The 15,796-nt window shown below is 50.3% G+C and overlaps 1 protein-coding gene across 2 annotated transcripts; it reads left to right on the forward strand.

Annotated features, from left to right (window-relative positions):
- Positions 1-284: 284 nt before the first annotated feature.
- On the forward strand, positions 285-15,744 carry CDK20 (cyclin-dependent kinase 20). Of its 2 annotated transcripts, none has more exons than XM_015418122.1 (9): positions 285-315; positions 2,913-2,996; positions 3,154-3,267; positions 3,603-3,791; positions 5,285-5,406; positions 5,936-5,998; positions 7,286-7,409; positions 8,290-8,445; positions 14,878-15,744. In XM_015418122.1, the coding sequence occupies exons 2-9, from the start codon at positions 2,922-2,924 to the stop codon at positions 15,058-15,060; spliced, it is 1,026 nt and encodes a 341-aa protein (XP_015273608.1). In that variant the 5' UTR covers positions 285-315; positions 2,913-2,921; the 3' UTR covers positions 15,061-15,744. The 2 variants fall into 2 exon arrangements, with proteins under 2 accessions (XP_015273608.1, XP_015273609.1); XM_015418123.1 differs by lacking the exon at positions 285-315 and adding an exon at positions 439-492.
- The last annotated feature ends 52 nt before the right edge of the window (positions 15,745-15,796 follow it).

Genomic DNA, 15,796 nt, shown 5'->3' on the forward strand with positions numbered 1-15,796 from the left:
TGAGCAGGAGAGTCGGACTAGACGACCTCTAGGATCCCTTCCGGCGTTAACTGTTTAATCGCCACAAGCCTTGCAAAGGGAAGCCGGCGGCGCGACTATCTGCTCTTTGCTTATTCATCGCTGTCTCTTTAAGAGCAGGCGGGACAATCTGAATCCAGGTGACAGAGTCCACGGGGGCTTCTGGGAGCGTAGCGGCGGGGTTGCTAGGCAACGCGGACCCTGCAGGCCGTTCGTTAAAGAGGTAGTAAACGATCCACGCAGCTATCGCTTCCGGTTCTACTTCGCCTGTTCCGTAAGAGGGACTGGACGGCCGAGGTACGCGTAGCGGGTCTCTATAAAAATTAAATTTAAAAGGTTGGGTGGATATTTGTTTTTTTATTATTATTGCAGGGCTTCGAAATCATCACGGCGCCACCCTGGTCATGTTGCTTAGAGAACGGGCCAGATCCCTCGTGGAAATAGACCTCTGCGGGGAAGAGGGTGTTTAAAAAGGTAAAGCAGGGTGCTTTTACGGTTGCCAACTCCAAGTTGGGGGAACTATCTGGAGCTTTGGGGGCGGAGCCTCGAGAGGGCAGGGTTTGGGGAGGGTATAATGACATAGAGTCCGCCTTCCGCAGTTGCCATTTGCCCCAGAAGAATCGATCTCTGTGGTCTGGAAATTCCAGTTGTAATTCCAGGAGATCTCCAGGCCCTACCTGGAGGTTGGCAACCCTAGAGAATGTGCGTGGTGGTGGTGGTCGTCTCCCCCCAGATAGGATGTACTTCGGGTGGTTTCCCCAGAATCCAGCTGCACAGGATTCCTGTTTATGGGAAGATGGAAGTACAGTTGTCATTGTCAACCTCCAGGTGGGACCTGGAGATCTCCTGGAATTTCCACTGATCTCCATATGACAGGGATCTATTTACCTGGTGGAAATGGCTGCTCTGGAGGGTGGACTCTGTGGCATTATATACCCTGCTGACAGTGCCGGATTTACGCATAAGCTAAATAAGCTACAGTTTAGGGCCTCGCAATCTGCTGGGGCCTCAAATAAAAACACAATATAAAAAATGATTTCAAATATTAAAAAGGCATATATATTTTAAATTTTTCTGAGACCAGCTGATGTAATTTAAAACAGTAGGGGGCCTCTGGGTTTTGTATAGCTTAGGGCCTCAACAAGTCTAAATCCGGCCCTGCCTGCTGAGAACCCTCCCCTCCCCAGACCCTGCCCTTCCCTGGCTCCTCCCCACAAATCTCCAGGAATTTCCCAACCCACAGTTGGCAACCCTGGATGGAAGGCATCCTTTAACAAGTCCTGCTTAAAGGTGTACAGAGGCTCTTGAACAGCGGCATGGTAGGTAGAAATTCAACAGATGTAAACCTTCCCGTTCCCATGAGGGTTATGGAGAAATGCCTTAGGTGGAATTTAATTGAGCAGTCAGGGAGAGAAGTTTCAGAGGCAGGCAATGGCAAACCACCTCTGCCTAATCACTTGCCTTGAAAACCCTGTGGGGTTGCTGTAAGTCGGCTGTGATTTCATGGCACTTTACGTGTGCGCGCGCGCACACTAAAGACTTTCTCCCACTGCCCTTCTGATCGTGTGAAGGTGTTGCTTGTATTCCTTCTTGGAACTACAGTTCCTTTGTTTTGCAGCAGAACACCTTTGAAACCAGATTAAAGCTGTAATGCTAGCAGCGCTATAGAAACCTGCACCTTTATGACTCCTGAGAGAATCGTTTTTTTATTATTATTTGTATTGATGTTTAACATTTCATATTCATTCCTAATCCTTTTCATCCAGATTACATGACATAACCAGATACATCAATTTTCCCCTTTATTATTCCCTCCCCCCTCCCCCAGCGACCAGAAAAAAAGATCTTATTCTTATATCTGTAACCATGAACACACCCTATGGAGTTTTATAAATACAACATTGTTGGCTCCCCCTTCTCTTACCCATCTTATATACCCCCAAACCATTTCTTCCTTATTTCCAATGCCTAATCTTCCCATGTCTTTTCCTGTTTTATTATCAATAAAATATCTGATTGAATCCATTCATAAAGGTACTGGTTCCATCTTTCCAAAGTCCATTTTAAAGCATCTTTCCATCCATATGCTATTACCGCATGAGCAGCTAGAATCGTAGCTTTAAATAAATCCTTTTGGGGTTTATCTACTTTATTATTTCCCAGCAGTCCCATAAATAACACTTTCTCATTCAACTCAGTCTTAAAGGTAAAGGATCCCTTGCTCGAAAGCCAGTCGAATCCGACTCTAGGGTTGCGGTGCTCATCTCCGTTTCAAAGCCGAAGAGCCAGCACTGTCCGAAGACGTTTCCGTGGTCATGTGGCCGGCATGACTAAACACCAAGGCGCACGGAATGCTGTTACCTTCCCACCAAAGTGGTCCCTATTGATCTACTTGCAATTTCTTGCTTTCGAACTGCTAGGTTGGCAGGAGCTGGAACTAGAGACGGGAGCTCACTCCGTCTTGCGGCACCCGGGTCTCGAACTGCTGAACTACTGACCTTCCACAGCCTGCAGTTCAGCGTCTTAACCACTTGAGCCACTGCAGCTCCCAACTCAAGCCTTAACACTACATAAATTATCCACCTTTCCCAGGATCAGATTCCAAACTTCCATTACCTTAGGGACTCCCACCAAAGATGTGCATAATAGCCCCTTACCCTTTTACAATGCCAACACTCTGATTTCATCCCCTTGATCATATATGATAATTGAGCCAGGGGTCCTATACCATTTCAAGATTAATTTCATTTCCAGTTCTTTACATGTCTCCATTCCCTTCTGAGAGAATCTGGATTTTCAATGTGTGTGTTCACAACTGTTGTTCTGTAAGGCTGCGTGCTGGGAGACGCCAGGGAGGCTGTGGTGTGATTTATCTCCCCCGTTTCCTCTCGCAGGGGGGTGCCATGGACCAGTACAGCATCCTGGGCCACATTGGAGAGGGGGCCCACGGGATTGTTTTCAAAGCCAAGAATATTGAGGTGAGTGGGGTCCCTCTTGCTCGTCGGGATTGAAAGCTCCTGGGGTCTTTCTCGGGGTCTTTCTCAGCTTCTGGAAGGGAAGGGGCTGACGCAGGAGAATGGGGTGCCAGACCCCCCCCTTGTGCACCTGTTTTCCTCCGGCCTGCGTTCTGCACAGACAGGGGAGACGGTTGCCCTGAAGAAGGTGGCTCTCCGCAAGCTGGAGGACGGTATCCCGAACCAAGCCCTGAGGGAGATCAAAGCGCTGCAGGAAATTGAGGAAAACCAACATGTGAGTAGTCATTGAATTCTCGCTCTCTGTGTAAAAAGTTAAATAAGCCTGTCAAGAGAGAAAGGTGTGGTTTGGATTAAGGCTTTCCGGAACCCTCTGTGGTTTTTACCATAGAGTTTCCAGCTATTCCTAGACCTCCCCCTTGTCACTTCCTGTATAAATTTTCAGTAAGTTCACGAGGCTCCTGTTTAATTCCCCCCCCCCCCGCAGTGCTGTGTTCCCTCCCACACACAAATCTCCCGCTGGTTGCCAGACACTGCCTGCCAGCCCTAAAGTGGGGACCCGATGGGATAGGCCCCATGACTGATGTCGGGTCACTCCTTCCCTCTCCACAGGTGGTGAAGCTGAAGGATGTCTTCCCCCACGGCACCGGCTTTGTCCTGGTGTTTGAGTACATGATCTCCGACCTTTCTGAGGTGATCCGCAACTCCGAACAGCCCCTCACCGACGCCCAAGTGAAAGGCTACATGCTCATGCTACTCCAGGGGGTGGCCTTCTGCCATACCAACTCCATCATGCACCGGGTGAGGCCTTGTTCGAACCACTAGGCTTTTTTGTCTCTGCTTCCTCTCGAAACGCTGGCTCGCCTGCTCTCACTTGGTCACGCTGCTTGGCTCCTTTCCCAGCTCTCTTTTAGATCTTGTAGGACAAGGGGAAAAGAATGTGATTTCCGAATGTGATTTCTGGCACTCTCTCCTTGATGTATATCGATAGATGTTTAAGTTCAATCAGAATAGATCCAGATCTTGGTATATAACCCAGAATCTTCTGATTAGAGAAACTTATAGTAGAATATATAGGTATATTTTATCTGCATTTTTTGTATAAGGAGCCATGTAATGATTTCATGTTTTGGTGTGTGTGTTTTTTTAAATGTTTAGTTTGACCGCAGTACTGTCAGAAGAGTGATAGAGGGAGACATGTGTGATGTGATTGGCTGATGACTGAGAGTGTGGGAGGAGGGGTGTCTATGAGAGTGATTCTGTGTATGAAATTTGAAGAGAGAGCACTGTGTGACTATGGGAGATTTTGAGTCTATTCTGTGTGAATAAGACAAAGAGTTCAGCCTGTGTGGCTATATATATATAGAGAGAGATTAGACTGAGTGTCTATGCCTGTCAGAGTGGGAGTTTGAGAGACTGTTTGTGATACCAAGCTTTGCCAGTTATATTTATAAGTTCCTTTCATCAGCAACAGTTCAAAACAACCAGAAACCTATTTTGTTCTTTATTAAATAAATCTTTTTTTTTTTTGTTTAAACTTATCCCAGAAATCAGAATAGTCCTTCCTCAAGGCCACATAGTCCTCCGAAGTGCCCAGACCCTACGTCATTCTACTAAAAGAGAGAGATTTGGAATTTTTAATTCCTGGTGGCAGCAGAAATCTACCAAGTTTAGGTACACAGAGAGTGTTTTAAAGGTAAAACCGTCTCCCCAATAAGCGAGGACAACACAAGCCATATTAAGCAAAAGTATTCTAAGAAGCTTTTGTAGAAGGAATCAGTAAGCAATAAGAATGGAATGCTATTTAGACGCTGCAAGGCCGCCGAGAGCGAAGTGTGATGTGATTCACAGCCCTTATCAGCTAGCTCTCCACATGCGAGCCCAGGAAGGGACCCAGTGTTCTCTAATGTTCCCAATGTTCTGAAGGCAAGATAAACAAGTGTAATTACTGACACCACTGAGAGATGCACTGAGTCAAATTATGCTTGTATGATGTTAAATGCTTAGAGACTCTTTAATGTGTAAACTATATGTGATGTCATTTGGGATATAAGACCTTCTGCCCTTCCTGGTTGGGGCAGAATTCAGTTTTGGAATTGCTGAAGTGCTAAGGTACTCAGCCCTGTATTCCCTGTTTTAAATGCATTAAACAGATAGTCATCTAACTCTTTGGACTCCGACTGTGTGTTTACAATTCAGCAACGGGAGCATGCAGTCACAGATTTGTGTATCAATCTGAGGATCTCTCTCTCTCTCTCTCTCTCTCTCTCTCAATTCTGGTCTATCACTTTCAGGACCTGAAACCAGCCAATTTGCTGATCAGCTCTACAGGGCAGCTTAAAATTGCGGACTTTGGTCTGGCCAGGGTGTTCACCCGAGACGGAGACAGGCTGTATAGCCACAAAGTGGCAACTAGGTGAATTGGATGGGCCAGGGGTGGGGGGCAGGGGGGATGGAATGGCCTCCACATCCCCTGCCCTGCATCCCCTCCCCACACCCTCTCCTTCTGTGGCCCCCACATCCCCTGCCCTGCCGTACCGTGCGGGGACAGCGCTGTGACCGGCAATGGAGGATTATTTATCGCCATCTGGTTGGTTTTAATTTCTTGTTATTATCAGTGGTTTTGATTATATAGCAATTGTCTGCAGGGTTGTAAATCGCCCAGAGCCTGCCCTGCAGGGCGGGCGATTCATAAGTTTAATAAAATAAAAATAAATAAGTAAGATCTGATGAAAGAGAGCCAGGGAGGGAGAATCAAGTCAGAGTTTGGCCAAAGGACCTGATTCTGAGGCTCTTGAGATCTGTCCTAACTCATCCATTGGCTTCAGAGAAGGATGTGGTCAAGATCTGTACGAACCTTACGTGCGAAGGTCCTATTGGCCAGTGTCTGGGACATGCTGAAGGTTTGAAAGTTTTAATGAGACATGTGGGATCTTCTCCCTTAGGTGGTATCGGGCCCCGGAACTCCTCTATGGAGCTCGGAAATACGACGAAGGCGTGGATCTGTGGTGAGTGTATTTGCCAACATGGCACCGTGGTTAAGAGCAGCGGACTCTAATCTGGAGAACCGGGTTTGACACACACCCCCCCCCGCACATGAAGCCTTCTGGGAGACCTTGGAGCAGTCACAGTTCTCTCAGAATCTCTCTCAGCCCCACCTGCCTCACAAGGTGCCTGTTGTGGGGAGAGGAAAGGCGATTGTAAGCCGCTTTCAGACTCCGTAGCGTACAGAAAAGTGGGGTATAAAAACCAACTACTACTACTACTACTCTTTCTTCTTCACCATTTGCTATAAGAGCTCCTTCTTGAGGCTGATATTCCTCCCACCAGAACTTGGGGGAACCAGTGAAGTACCTCCCTCCCCGCTCCCGTGTTTCACGTCCTCGTTTAATACACAACATACAAGAGTTTCCTTTGCGTCCTGCCCTTCCCTACCCTCTGAGAAATGAGAAATGATGCTTGGTGACAGATAAATTGAGTTCAGCATCTCAGCGACGGTGAAGGAGAAAGGGGCCGCTCAGGTCAGCGCTGGGAGTTCTGGGTGGCCCAGAAGACAGGATGCTGGACTCGATGGACCCTCACTGGTCTGATCCAGCAGGGCTGTTCTGATGTTCTTACATACCCACTGTGAGGGCAGCCACAGCATTGAAGAGAGTTTCGCAAGCAGTTGAATTTGTAGCATTGACCCTGAAGGTGTTGCATAGCAGGGGCAGGTTAGATCCAGGGGCGTAGCCAGAAAATTTTGGTTGGTGGGGCATGGGGAAATTGGGGGGGGAGGTTGTGCCCCAGCCGTGCCTGCCACTTCTCTCGCAGCAGCAGAAGAAGCAGCAGCTTCGGCTCCGCTGCGGCCTCCAGTCCTCCTCCGGTCCTCTACTCCTTTCGATTGGAGAGATTCGATTCCGGGCTTCTTTCCTGTGTAAACTGGGGTGGGTGGGCGGAACCTCCAACTCTCTCTGTTTTGCATTTTGCAGTTTTATTTTATTTTATTTGCATTTTTTAAAAAACCTATTCATTTTTCGGCCCGGAAAAAAAGAGAAAATGAATCTGAAACTTCCCTGACTGTGCCCGGGGTCATTTTGGAACCCCCATGCACATCTCACATTTTAAAAATATTTTTTGACTTTTTCTGATTTATTTTTGTCTGATGGGGGCGGTGCTCACCTTGGGGGGGCATTGCCCCACCAACCCCCCCCCTGTGGTTATGGGCCCAGTTAGATCCTATAACTCATTGCTCCCTTCCAGGATCCTGCCCCCTCCTGGTTCTGCCGCTGACCCTCTCTCTTGCCTCTCTCCAGGGCTGTGGGCTGCATCTTTGCGGAGCTTCTCAACAACTCCCCGCTCTTCCCGGGGGAGAATGATATCGAGCAGTTGTGCTGTGTCCTCGGAGTGCTTGGGACCCCCAACCAGAAGATCTGGCCGGTGGGTTTAACAGCAATGAGGTATTTCCCCCCCAAAAGGGCTGGAGCTGTGATTCCATCCTGTTTCTGGGGGAGGGGAGGCAAGGAGAACCAAGGTTTCCAAATTTCCACCATGATCTCTTTCTTGGGGCCCTGACCTGGGTGGCCCGGGCTAGCCCGATCTCACTAGATCTTGGAAGCTAAGCAGGGTCAGTCCTGGTAGGTACGTTTGGTGAGCCAGTTTGGTGTAGTGGTTAAGTGCGCGGACTCTAATCTGGGAGAACCGGGTTCGATTCCCCACTCCTCCACTTGCACCTGGCTGGATGACCTTGGGCAAGCCGTAGTTCTGGCACAGCTGTCTTTGAAAGAGAGCAGTTTCCGTCAGAGCTCTCCCAGCCCCACCTACCTCGCAGGGTGTCTCTGTTGTGGGGAGGGGAAGGGAAAGGAGTTTGTAAGCCGCTCTGAGACACCTTTCGGTAGTGAAGGGCGGGATATAAATCCAATCTCTTCTTCTTTTTCTGCGTCTGGGATAGTGATGCTCCATATTCGTGGTGCTTGGGGGGGCCACAGTGGGAGGGCTTCTGGAGTTCTGGCCCCGCCAGTGGACCTCCTAATGGCCCCTGGGTTTTGGCCACTGTGTGACACCGAGTGTTGGACTGGGTGGGCCAATGGCCTGATCCAACATGGCTTCTCTTATGCTCTTATGTCTGGGGCAGTGACGCTCTGTCTTCTCTGATGTTCTCAGTAGCTGGATGGGAGACCATCAAGGAAGTCCAGGGTTTGCTGTGCAGGGGCAGGCAATCGCGAACCGCCTCCGACCGTCTCATGCCTTCAAAGTCCTACGGTGTCACCATAAGTCCGGATGTGACTTGATGGCATGTTCTCCTCCTTTCTTGGGACAGGAGATCACCGAACTGCCCGATTACAACAAGATCTCGTTCAAAGAGAAGCCGCCCGTTCCCCTGGAGCAGGTGGTGCCGGATGCCTCGCCACAGGCCGTGCAGCTCCTGAAACAGTTCCTGGTCTATCCTTCCAAGCACCGCGTGCGGGCAGCGCAGGTAAGGGGGCGTGGCATGGAGGGAAGGACCGAGGTTCCCGGCCTGGCCTTGCCCAGGGAAGAGGAGGAGGAACTAGTGGGGGTCCAGGAAGCAAATGGCAGTGCACGTTTTGATTGGTGGTGGTGAAGAGCAAACATTGGAGCTGCGGTGGCTCAAGTGGTTAAGACGCTGAACTGCAGGCTGTGAAAGGTCGGTAGTTCAGCAGTTTGAGACCCGGGTGCTGCATGATGGAGTGAGCTCCCGTCTCTGGCCCCGGCTCCTGCCAACCTAGCAGTTTGAAAGCAAGAAATTGCAAGTAGATAAATAGGTACCACTTCGGTGGGAAGGTAACAGCGTTCCGTGCGCCTCGGTGTTTAGTCATGCCGGCCACATGACCACGGAAATGTCTTCGGACAGCGCTGGCTCTTCAGCTTGGAAACGGAGATGAGCACCGCAACCCTAGAGTCGGACTCGACTGGCTTTCGAGCAAGGGAAACCTTTACCTTTACCTTTAAGAGCAAACATGGGGTCGCGGTGGCTCAGAGGTTAAGATGCTGAGCTGCAAACCAGAAGGACTGTAGTTTGGCAATTCGAGATCCTGGTGCCGCAGGACGGAGTGAACTCCCCTCTCCAGCCCCAGCTCCTGCCAGCCTAGCCGTTCGAAAGCAAGACATTGCAAGTAGATAAATAGGTACCGCTTCGGTGGGAAGGGAACAGCGTTCCGTGCACCTTGGTGTTTAGTCATGCCGGCCACATGACTACGGAAACGGATTCGGACAGCGCTGCCTCCTCGGCTTGGAACCGGAGACGAGCACCGCCCCCAAGAGTCGGATTCGACTGGCTTTCGGGCAAGGGAAACCTTTACCTTTAAGAGCAAACGCTCTTAATATCAAAGAGTAAATTCTAGGGTCTGCTCCAAGTAAGTGGATTCTAGATTAAATCAAGCCTGACCTCTCCCTAGAAGCTGAAATGACTCAACTGAGGCTGTAGAGAGCCAGTGTGGTGTAGTGGTTAAGCGTGAGGAGAACTGGGTTTGATTCCTCACCCCTCCATTTGCAGCTGCTGGATGACCTTGGGCAAGCCGTAATTCTGTCAGAGCTGTTCTCTCAAGGGCAGTCCTTGAAAGAGCTCTCTCAGCCCCACCTACCTCACAGGGTGTCTGTTGTAGGGAGGGGAAGGGAAAGGAGTTTGTAAGCCGCTCTGTGACTCTGAGTGAAGGGCGGGATATAAACCCAATCTCTTCTCTTCTTCTTCTTCTCTCCTCCTAACCTACCTCACAGGGTTGTTGTGAGGATAAAATGGCAGAGCGGAGAAGGATGTCAGCCATTCTGGGTCACCCTTGGAGAGAGAAAAAAGAAGAGAAAATAAATCTGTGAAATGTCAGTTTGGGTATGCGGCTCTGAGACTGTATCTTCAAGCCTACTTTAGGGTCATCATAGTGGGACAGCAAGGAGTCTTATGGATGCAACTGGAGGAACAAACAGAACTGGTTTTGATTCCTCACCTCTCCACTTGCACCTGGCTGGATGACCTTGGACAAGCCATAGTTCTGTCAGAGCTGTTCTCTCAAGGACAGTTCTGTCAAGAGCTCTCTCAGATCCACCTCCCTCCCAGGGTGTCTGTTGTGGGGAGGGGAAGGGAAAGGAGTTCGTAAGACGCTCTGAGACTTCAAGTGAAGGGCCGGGGATAAATCCAATCTCCTCTTCTTCTTCTTCTAGAACAGATTTAGAGTTCAGCGGCACCTTTAAGACCAACAACGGTTTATTCAAGGTATGAGCTGTTGTGTGCATGCACACTTTTTTCATTTTATTTATGCTCATACCTTGGAGTGCAACAGTGGAAGGGTTTCTGGAGTTCTGGCCCTGCTGGTGGACCTCCTGATGGCTCATACTTTGAATAAACCTTTGTGGGTCTTCAGGGTGCCACTGGACATGAAATCTGTTCGACGGCTTCAGACCAACATGGCTGACCACCTGGAACTCTCTTCAACTGAGGCTGTTGACCTTTGGTTGCATTATGAGGACAAACAGTCACTTGAAAAGACCATAATCAGGGCTTTTTTGGTAGAAAGAGCCCAGCAGGAACTCATTAGCATAATAGGCCACACCCAACAGCAGACACTCATTAGCATATTAGGCCACACCCTGAGATAGCAGCTCATTAGCCTATTAGGCCACACCCCACGTTACCAGCCAGCCACACCCACCTTTTGCTTCTTATTCTGTTTATCTTGTTTGTTGTCAAAACCCAGAGCTTTTTTTGTAGCAGGAACTTCTTTGCATGTTAGGCCACACACCCCTAATGTAGCCAGTCCTAATGAGTTTCTGCTGTTGGGTGTGGCCCATTATGCTAATGAGTTCCTGCTGGGTGTGGCCAACTCGGAAGCCATCTGGAACTCCGTTCCTGTGCGTTCCTGCCCAAAAATAGCCCTGACCATCATGCTAGGAGAAGCTGAAGGCAGCAGGAAAAGAGGGAGACCCAACCAGAGGCGGATCGACTCCACCGAGGAAGCCGCAAAGGCCCTCTGTTTGCAAGGCCTGAGCGAGGCTGGGGATGATGGGACATTCTGGAGGACATTGATCCATAGGGTCGCCGATGGGATTGTAGGCTGCGTTCGCAGAAGCGTAGCTTTGAGGTCATGCAAGGAACTGGTGCTGATGAAGAGTGCTTTGGTTAGACCTCACCTAGAGCCCTGAGTTCAGTTTGGGGCTAGATGATTTAGGAAGGCTGTCAGTAAGCTGGGAGGAGTCCACATTGGGCAACAAAGCGAGGGGTGGTTGGGGTTGGAGACCATGTCCTATGAGAAGAGGCTGAAGGAGCTGGACTCTAATCTGGGAGAATCGGGTTTGATTCCCCACTCCTCCACTTACACCTGCTGGATGACCTTGAGCAAGCCATAGTTCTGTCAGAGCTGTCCTTGAAAGGGCAGTTCTGGAAAGAGCTCTCTCAGACCCACCTACCTCACAGGGTGTCTGTTGTGGGGAGGGGAAGGGAAAGGAGTTTGTAAGCCACTCTGAGACTCTGAGTGAAGGGCGGGCTATAAACCCAATCTCTTCTCTTCTTCTTCTCTCCTCCTAACCTACTTCACAGTTTGTAAGCCACTCTGAGACTCCCTTGGGTAGTGAAGGGCAGGGCATAAATCCAATCTGTCCTCCTCCTCCTCCTCCATGTCAAGTATATCCTAAGAATAACTTTTGGCTGCATAAGTCAAGTCCGGAGAAAACTTTATGAGAAAATGTGGAGCGAATGCTAGATGCAGAATCGGCCAGGGATGCTGCAGTGGGAAAGCCGCGGGTGCAAAAAGAGTCAGGCGGGCTTTTGGAGTTCTAATCGAAATGTCCCACAAACAGTCACCAGGGGGCCCTACAGGCTGTTGCTCTACTTACAGGGAATGCGATTTTCTTTTTTCCGAATTGGTCTAGGGCTGTCCATGCCCTGAGCTGGATAGCCCAGTCTTGTCCTATCTCAGAAACTGAGCAGGGTCGGCCCTGGCTGGTATTTGAATGGGAGACCTCCAAGGAATACCAGGGTTGTGACGTGGAGGCAGGCAATGGCCTCTGAAAACCCTACGGCAGGGGTCCCAACCTTTTTTGAGACTGTGAGCACCTTTGGGGTTCCGTCACAGTGTGGAGGGCTGCCATGGCTTACCTTCAGCCGTACCATTGAGATCCTTGCATTGTGGCAGCAGCTGCCGCCAAAGCAGCGTTTTTAAGGATCTGCACGTCCAGTCAGATCTGCAGGGGCCCTGCCCACTTTGTAGAAACCCTCGGCAGGCCCTGGGAACGGTGTCGGAGGGCACCATGGTGCCCACAGGCACCATGTTGGAGATCCCTGTCCCACGAGGTTGCCGTAATTCAGCTGTGATTGGGTGGCCAGCAGGGCTATTTTTGGGCAGGAACGCACAGGAACGGAGTTCCGGCTGGCTTCCAAGTTGGCCACGCCCAACAGGAACTCATTAGCATAATAGGCCACACCCAACAGCAGAAACTCATTAGGATTGGCTACAATTAGGGGTGTGTGGCCTAACATGCAAAGGAGTTCCTGCTACAAAAAAAGGCCCTGGGTTTTGACAACAAACAAGGTAAACAGAACAAGAAGCAAAAGGTGGGTGTGGCTGGATGACCATACTTCTGGTAACACGGGGGTGTGGCCTAATATCTCAATGAGCTGTGCTGTCAGGGGTGAGGCCTAATATGCCAATGAGTTTCTGCTGTTGGGTGTGGCCTAATATGCTAATGAGTTCCTGCTGGGCTTTTTCTACAAAAAAAGCCCTGGTGGCCAGCAATGCTCCCTCTAAGCTGTGGAGTCTTGTGAGCAAAAATCCTACTTTGTGAGCGACTGGCATTAAAGCTGTGAGCGAGCGATTTGGCTCCTGCATAAATTAGTTTTCTCTGGAGCCGTCCTTCCTGAGCGAAGCCAAAAATGTGTGAGCCGGAGGCTAAAAAACTGTGAGCTAGCTCACACTAACTCACCTTAGAGGGAACACTGGCTGCCTCTGTACACGGAGGCTCTGTTTGGTCACCGCAGGCAGTAGCCATTGATGGGACTTTCTTCCGCGAATTGATCTAAGTCCCCTTTGAAAGCCGCCTACACTTGTGGCCATCCCTACACCCCCCGGCAGTGAATTCCACCTAACTGTCAGATCTCGGACGTTAAGCAGGACCTGGGGAGGGGATTCAGTGGGGTACAGAGCCATAGGTTATATACTCCAGAGAGATCCATCGTTCCTCCTGTGAAAACAGGGCATGTTAAATTTTGTCTGTCTTTGAATGATATTTGGGATATATGGATTTTGTTCTGTTGCCTCTTTGAGAAAGCTGAGAAGAAACAGGAGTTAAAGGTCAACAAGTCCGTCAGGAGGTAAAATGCCACGGAGTCCACCTTCCAAAGGGGCCACGTTCTCCAGGGGAACTGATCTCGGTCACCTGGAGGTCAGTTGTCATCCCAAGAGATCCCCAGCTACCGCCTGGAGGTCATGCAAAGCACCGTCACAAAACAAAAAAGCCTTGGACAGGGGTTTCGGAAGACTGTGCCTGAGTTTTGGTTTCAGTGATATCCAGGGCTCTTTTTGTAGAAAAAGCCCAGCAGGAACTCATTAGCATAATAGGCCGCACCCAACAGCAGAAACTCATTAGCATATTAGGCCACACCCCTGCCAGCACAGCTCATTAGCATATTAGGCCGCACCCCCATGTTACCAGAAGTGTGGTCATCCAGCCACACCCACCTTTTGCTTCTTACTCTGTTTACCTTGTTGTCAAAACCCAGGGCTTTTTGCATGTTAGGCCACACACCCCTAATTGTAGCCAATCCTAAGGAGTTCCTGCTGTTGGGTGTGGCCTATTATGCTAATGAGTTCCTGCTGGGCGTGACCAACTTGGGAGCCAGCCAGAACTCCGTTCCTGTGCGTTCCTGCCCAGAAATAGCCCTGGTGATATCCATATCCTGTTTTGAGAAAGCGGTTCCAACTTGAAAAAGCTCCCTCAGGCGAAACGTGGAACGACATGGCCAGCGTGCCCATAGGAGGATTTCATTGTGACCGCTATCTTTGGATATCCGCGTTGTGACTTGGTTGTCTATTTTCGACTTGGAACATGGCTTCTGTTTCTCAAAACTGAAGACACCTGGGCACCTTCAACGAAGTGTTTTATGAGCCCGTGATGAACTGCGTGTGAACGCTTGGCTTCTTGCCTTATGATCTGAGAATCTGAATTCTGATACTGCTGGCCTGGACAGCGGAAGACAGGAAGGCCTGGCGGGAGCTGGTCCATGGGGTCGCGAAGAGTCGGACTCGACTGTGCGACTGAACAACAACAACTGCTGACCTATGAATAGCTTTGGGATTTGTATTTATAAATGGTGCATTATGATATAAAAACCATTTTCATTGGATAGTTTGAGCCAGCTTGGTGTAGTGGTTAAATGTGCGGACTCTAATCTGGGAGAACTGGGTTTGATTCCCCACTCCTCCACTTGCACCTGCTGGATGACCTCAGGCAAGCCTTAGTTCTGACAAAGAGCTATCCTTGAAAGGGCAGTTCTTGGGAGGGCTCTCTCAGCCCCACCTGCCTCACAGGGTCTCTGTTGCGGGGAGGGGGAAGGAAAGGAGTTTGTAAGCAGCTCTGAGACTCCGAGTGAAGGAGTGAATCCAATCTCTTCCTCTTCTCTTCTTCCAATTTAATTATCTTTGTTTAGGTAAAACATGTTTTTTTTACCACCTGGAGGTTGGCAACCCAACAGGAGACGGAAGAGTTAAGCTCTTCTCCCCAGTGAAGCACTCTGGGAAGCAAACTGTGTAAAAGGGAGGGGGGAGAAAACCTGTTACCGTTCGTGCTTGCTTTAAACGTAGTCCCGGGTTCGAGGGAGCTCCCCTGACCGCACGCTCTGGCTGCTACTGAAAACAGAATTTAGGTGGCCGTTGGGTGATTCTCTCTTTTCGTGTCTTCTCTCCAGGCGCTGCTGCACCCCTATTTCTTCACCCCACCGCTGCCTGCCCACCACTCCGAGCTGCCCGTCCCCCAGCGGGGGGGCAAGAAGGCTCGCCCACAGCACCAGCGGGACTTCCACGTGGAGCAGCCCCTGGAGGAATCCCTGGTGGATCTGGAACTCGTGGCGCCTTACGTGATCGACGACTGAAGGGGGGAGGCAGGACAGAGACCCCCCGCGGCTGGCTTTGGCTCTCTCCGGCACCCCGATCTTTCTGCTGTCCTGGGTCAGGTTGGACCCACACTGTGGAAGACTGACAGGGCCCGTGGACATATTTTGTCTACTGGGGACGCCGCTTCTAAACAGACCCAGGTTCTTGGGCTGGGAGACGGGAGACAGCAGGTCCCCCAGGACAGAAGGGAGAATTTCGGGACGTGCAGTTCCTCCCTCTCTTGCAACGCCGCATCGAAGAGACGTTTCCTGTCCAGCCTGCCGTGACTCTTAAGAACACAGGAAACCCCGTCCAACCCGGAACTGCAGAAACCTCTCTCCAGTACAGTGTCTTGTTGGGCGGCTTCCCTGTATTCCCTGTGGCAGTTCTTAACCCCCCTGGGTGGTCTTGTCCACACGGGAGAATCCAGTTGCAAACGGATTGCTGTTGGGCAGTGAAAGAGAGCCAGTGATCCAGTGCTGGGCAGATAACAGTCTTGATCGTCTTCCCTGCCCTTTGGCTCTGTGAGATAGCTCAGGTCTGTAGTCTTGGAGAATGAGTTCCTTGTTCCTTTGGTTCGGGGCGGGGGAGGAGGTTCTCTTAAGGGTCTTCCCCCAGTGCTCTGGATCCTTCCTTCCAGGGCCTTGGGACACTCACGCACCCCCTGCCACTATGCAGAAGCACTGGAATGCTGTGCAATTAAACAGTCTGGTAAAGAGGGAACATAGCTGCTGG

Source organism: Gekko japonicus, unplaced genomic scaffold (assembly GCF_001447785.1).
Source record: "Gekko japonicus isolate JY-2015 unplaced genomic scaffold, Gekko_japonicus_V1.1 scaffold1548, whole genome shotgun sequence".
Classification (NCBI taxonomy): domain Eukaryota; kingdom Metazoa; phylum Chordata; class Lepidosauria; order Squamata; family Gekkonidae; genus Gekko; species Gekko japonicus.

Excerpts from the sequence above, each read along its gene's own strand:
- CDK20 (XM_015418122.1), top strand. The coding sequence starts at position 2,922 with ATGGACCAGTACAGCATCCTGGGCCACATTGGAGAGGGGGCCCACGGG. Across the intron at positions 3,792-5,284 it reads CCAACTCCATCATGCACCGG|GACCTGAAACCAGCCAATTT; the intron begins GTGAGGCCTTGT and ends TATCACTTTCAG. Across the intron at positions 5,407-5,935 it reads AGCCACAAAGTGGCAACTAG|GTGGTATCGGGCCCCGGAAC; the intron begins GTGAATTGGATG and ends CTTCTCCCTTAG.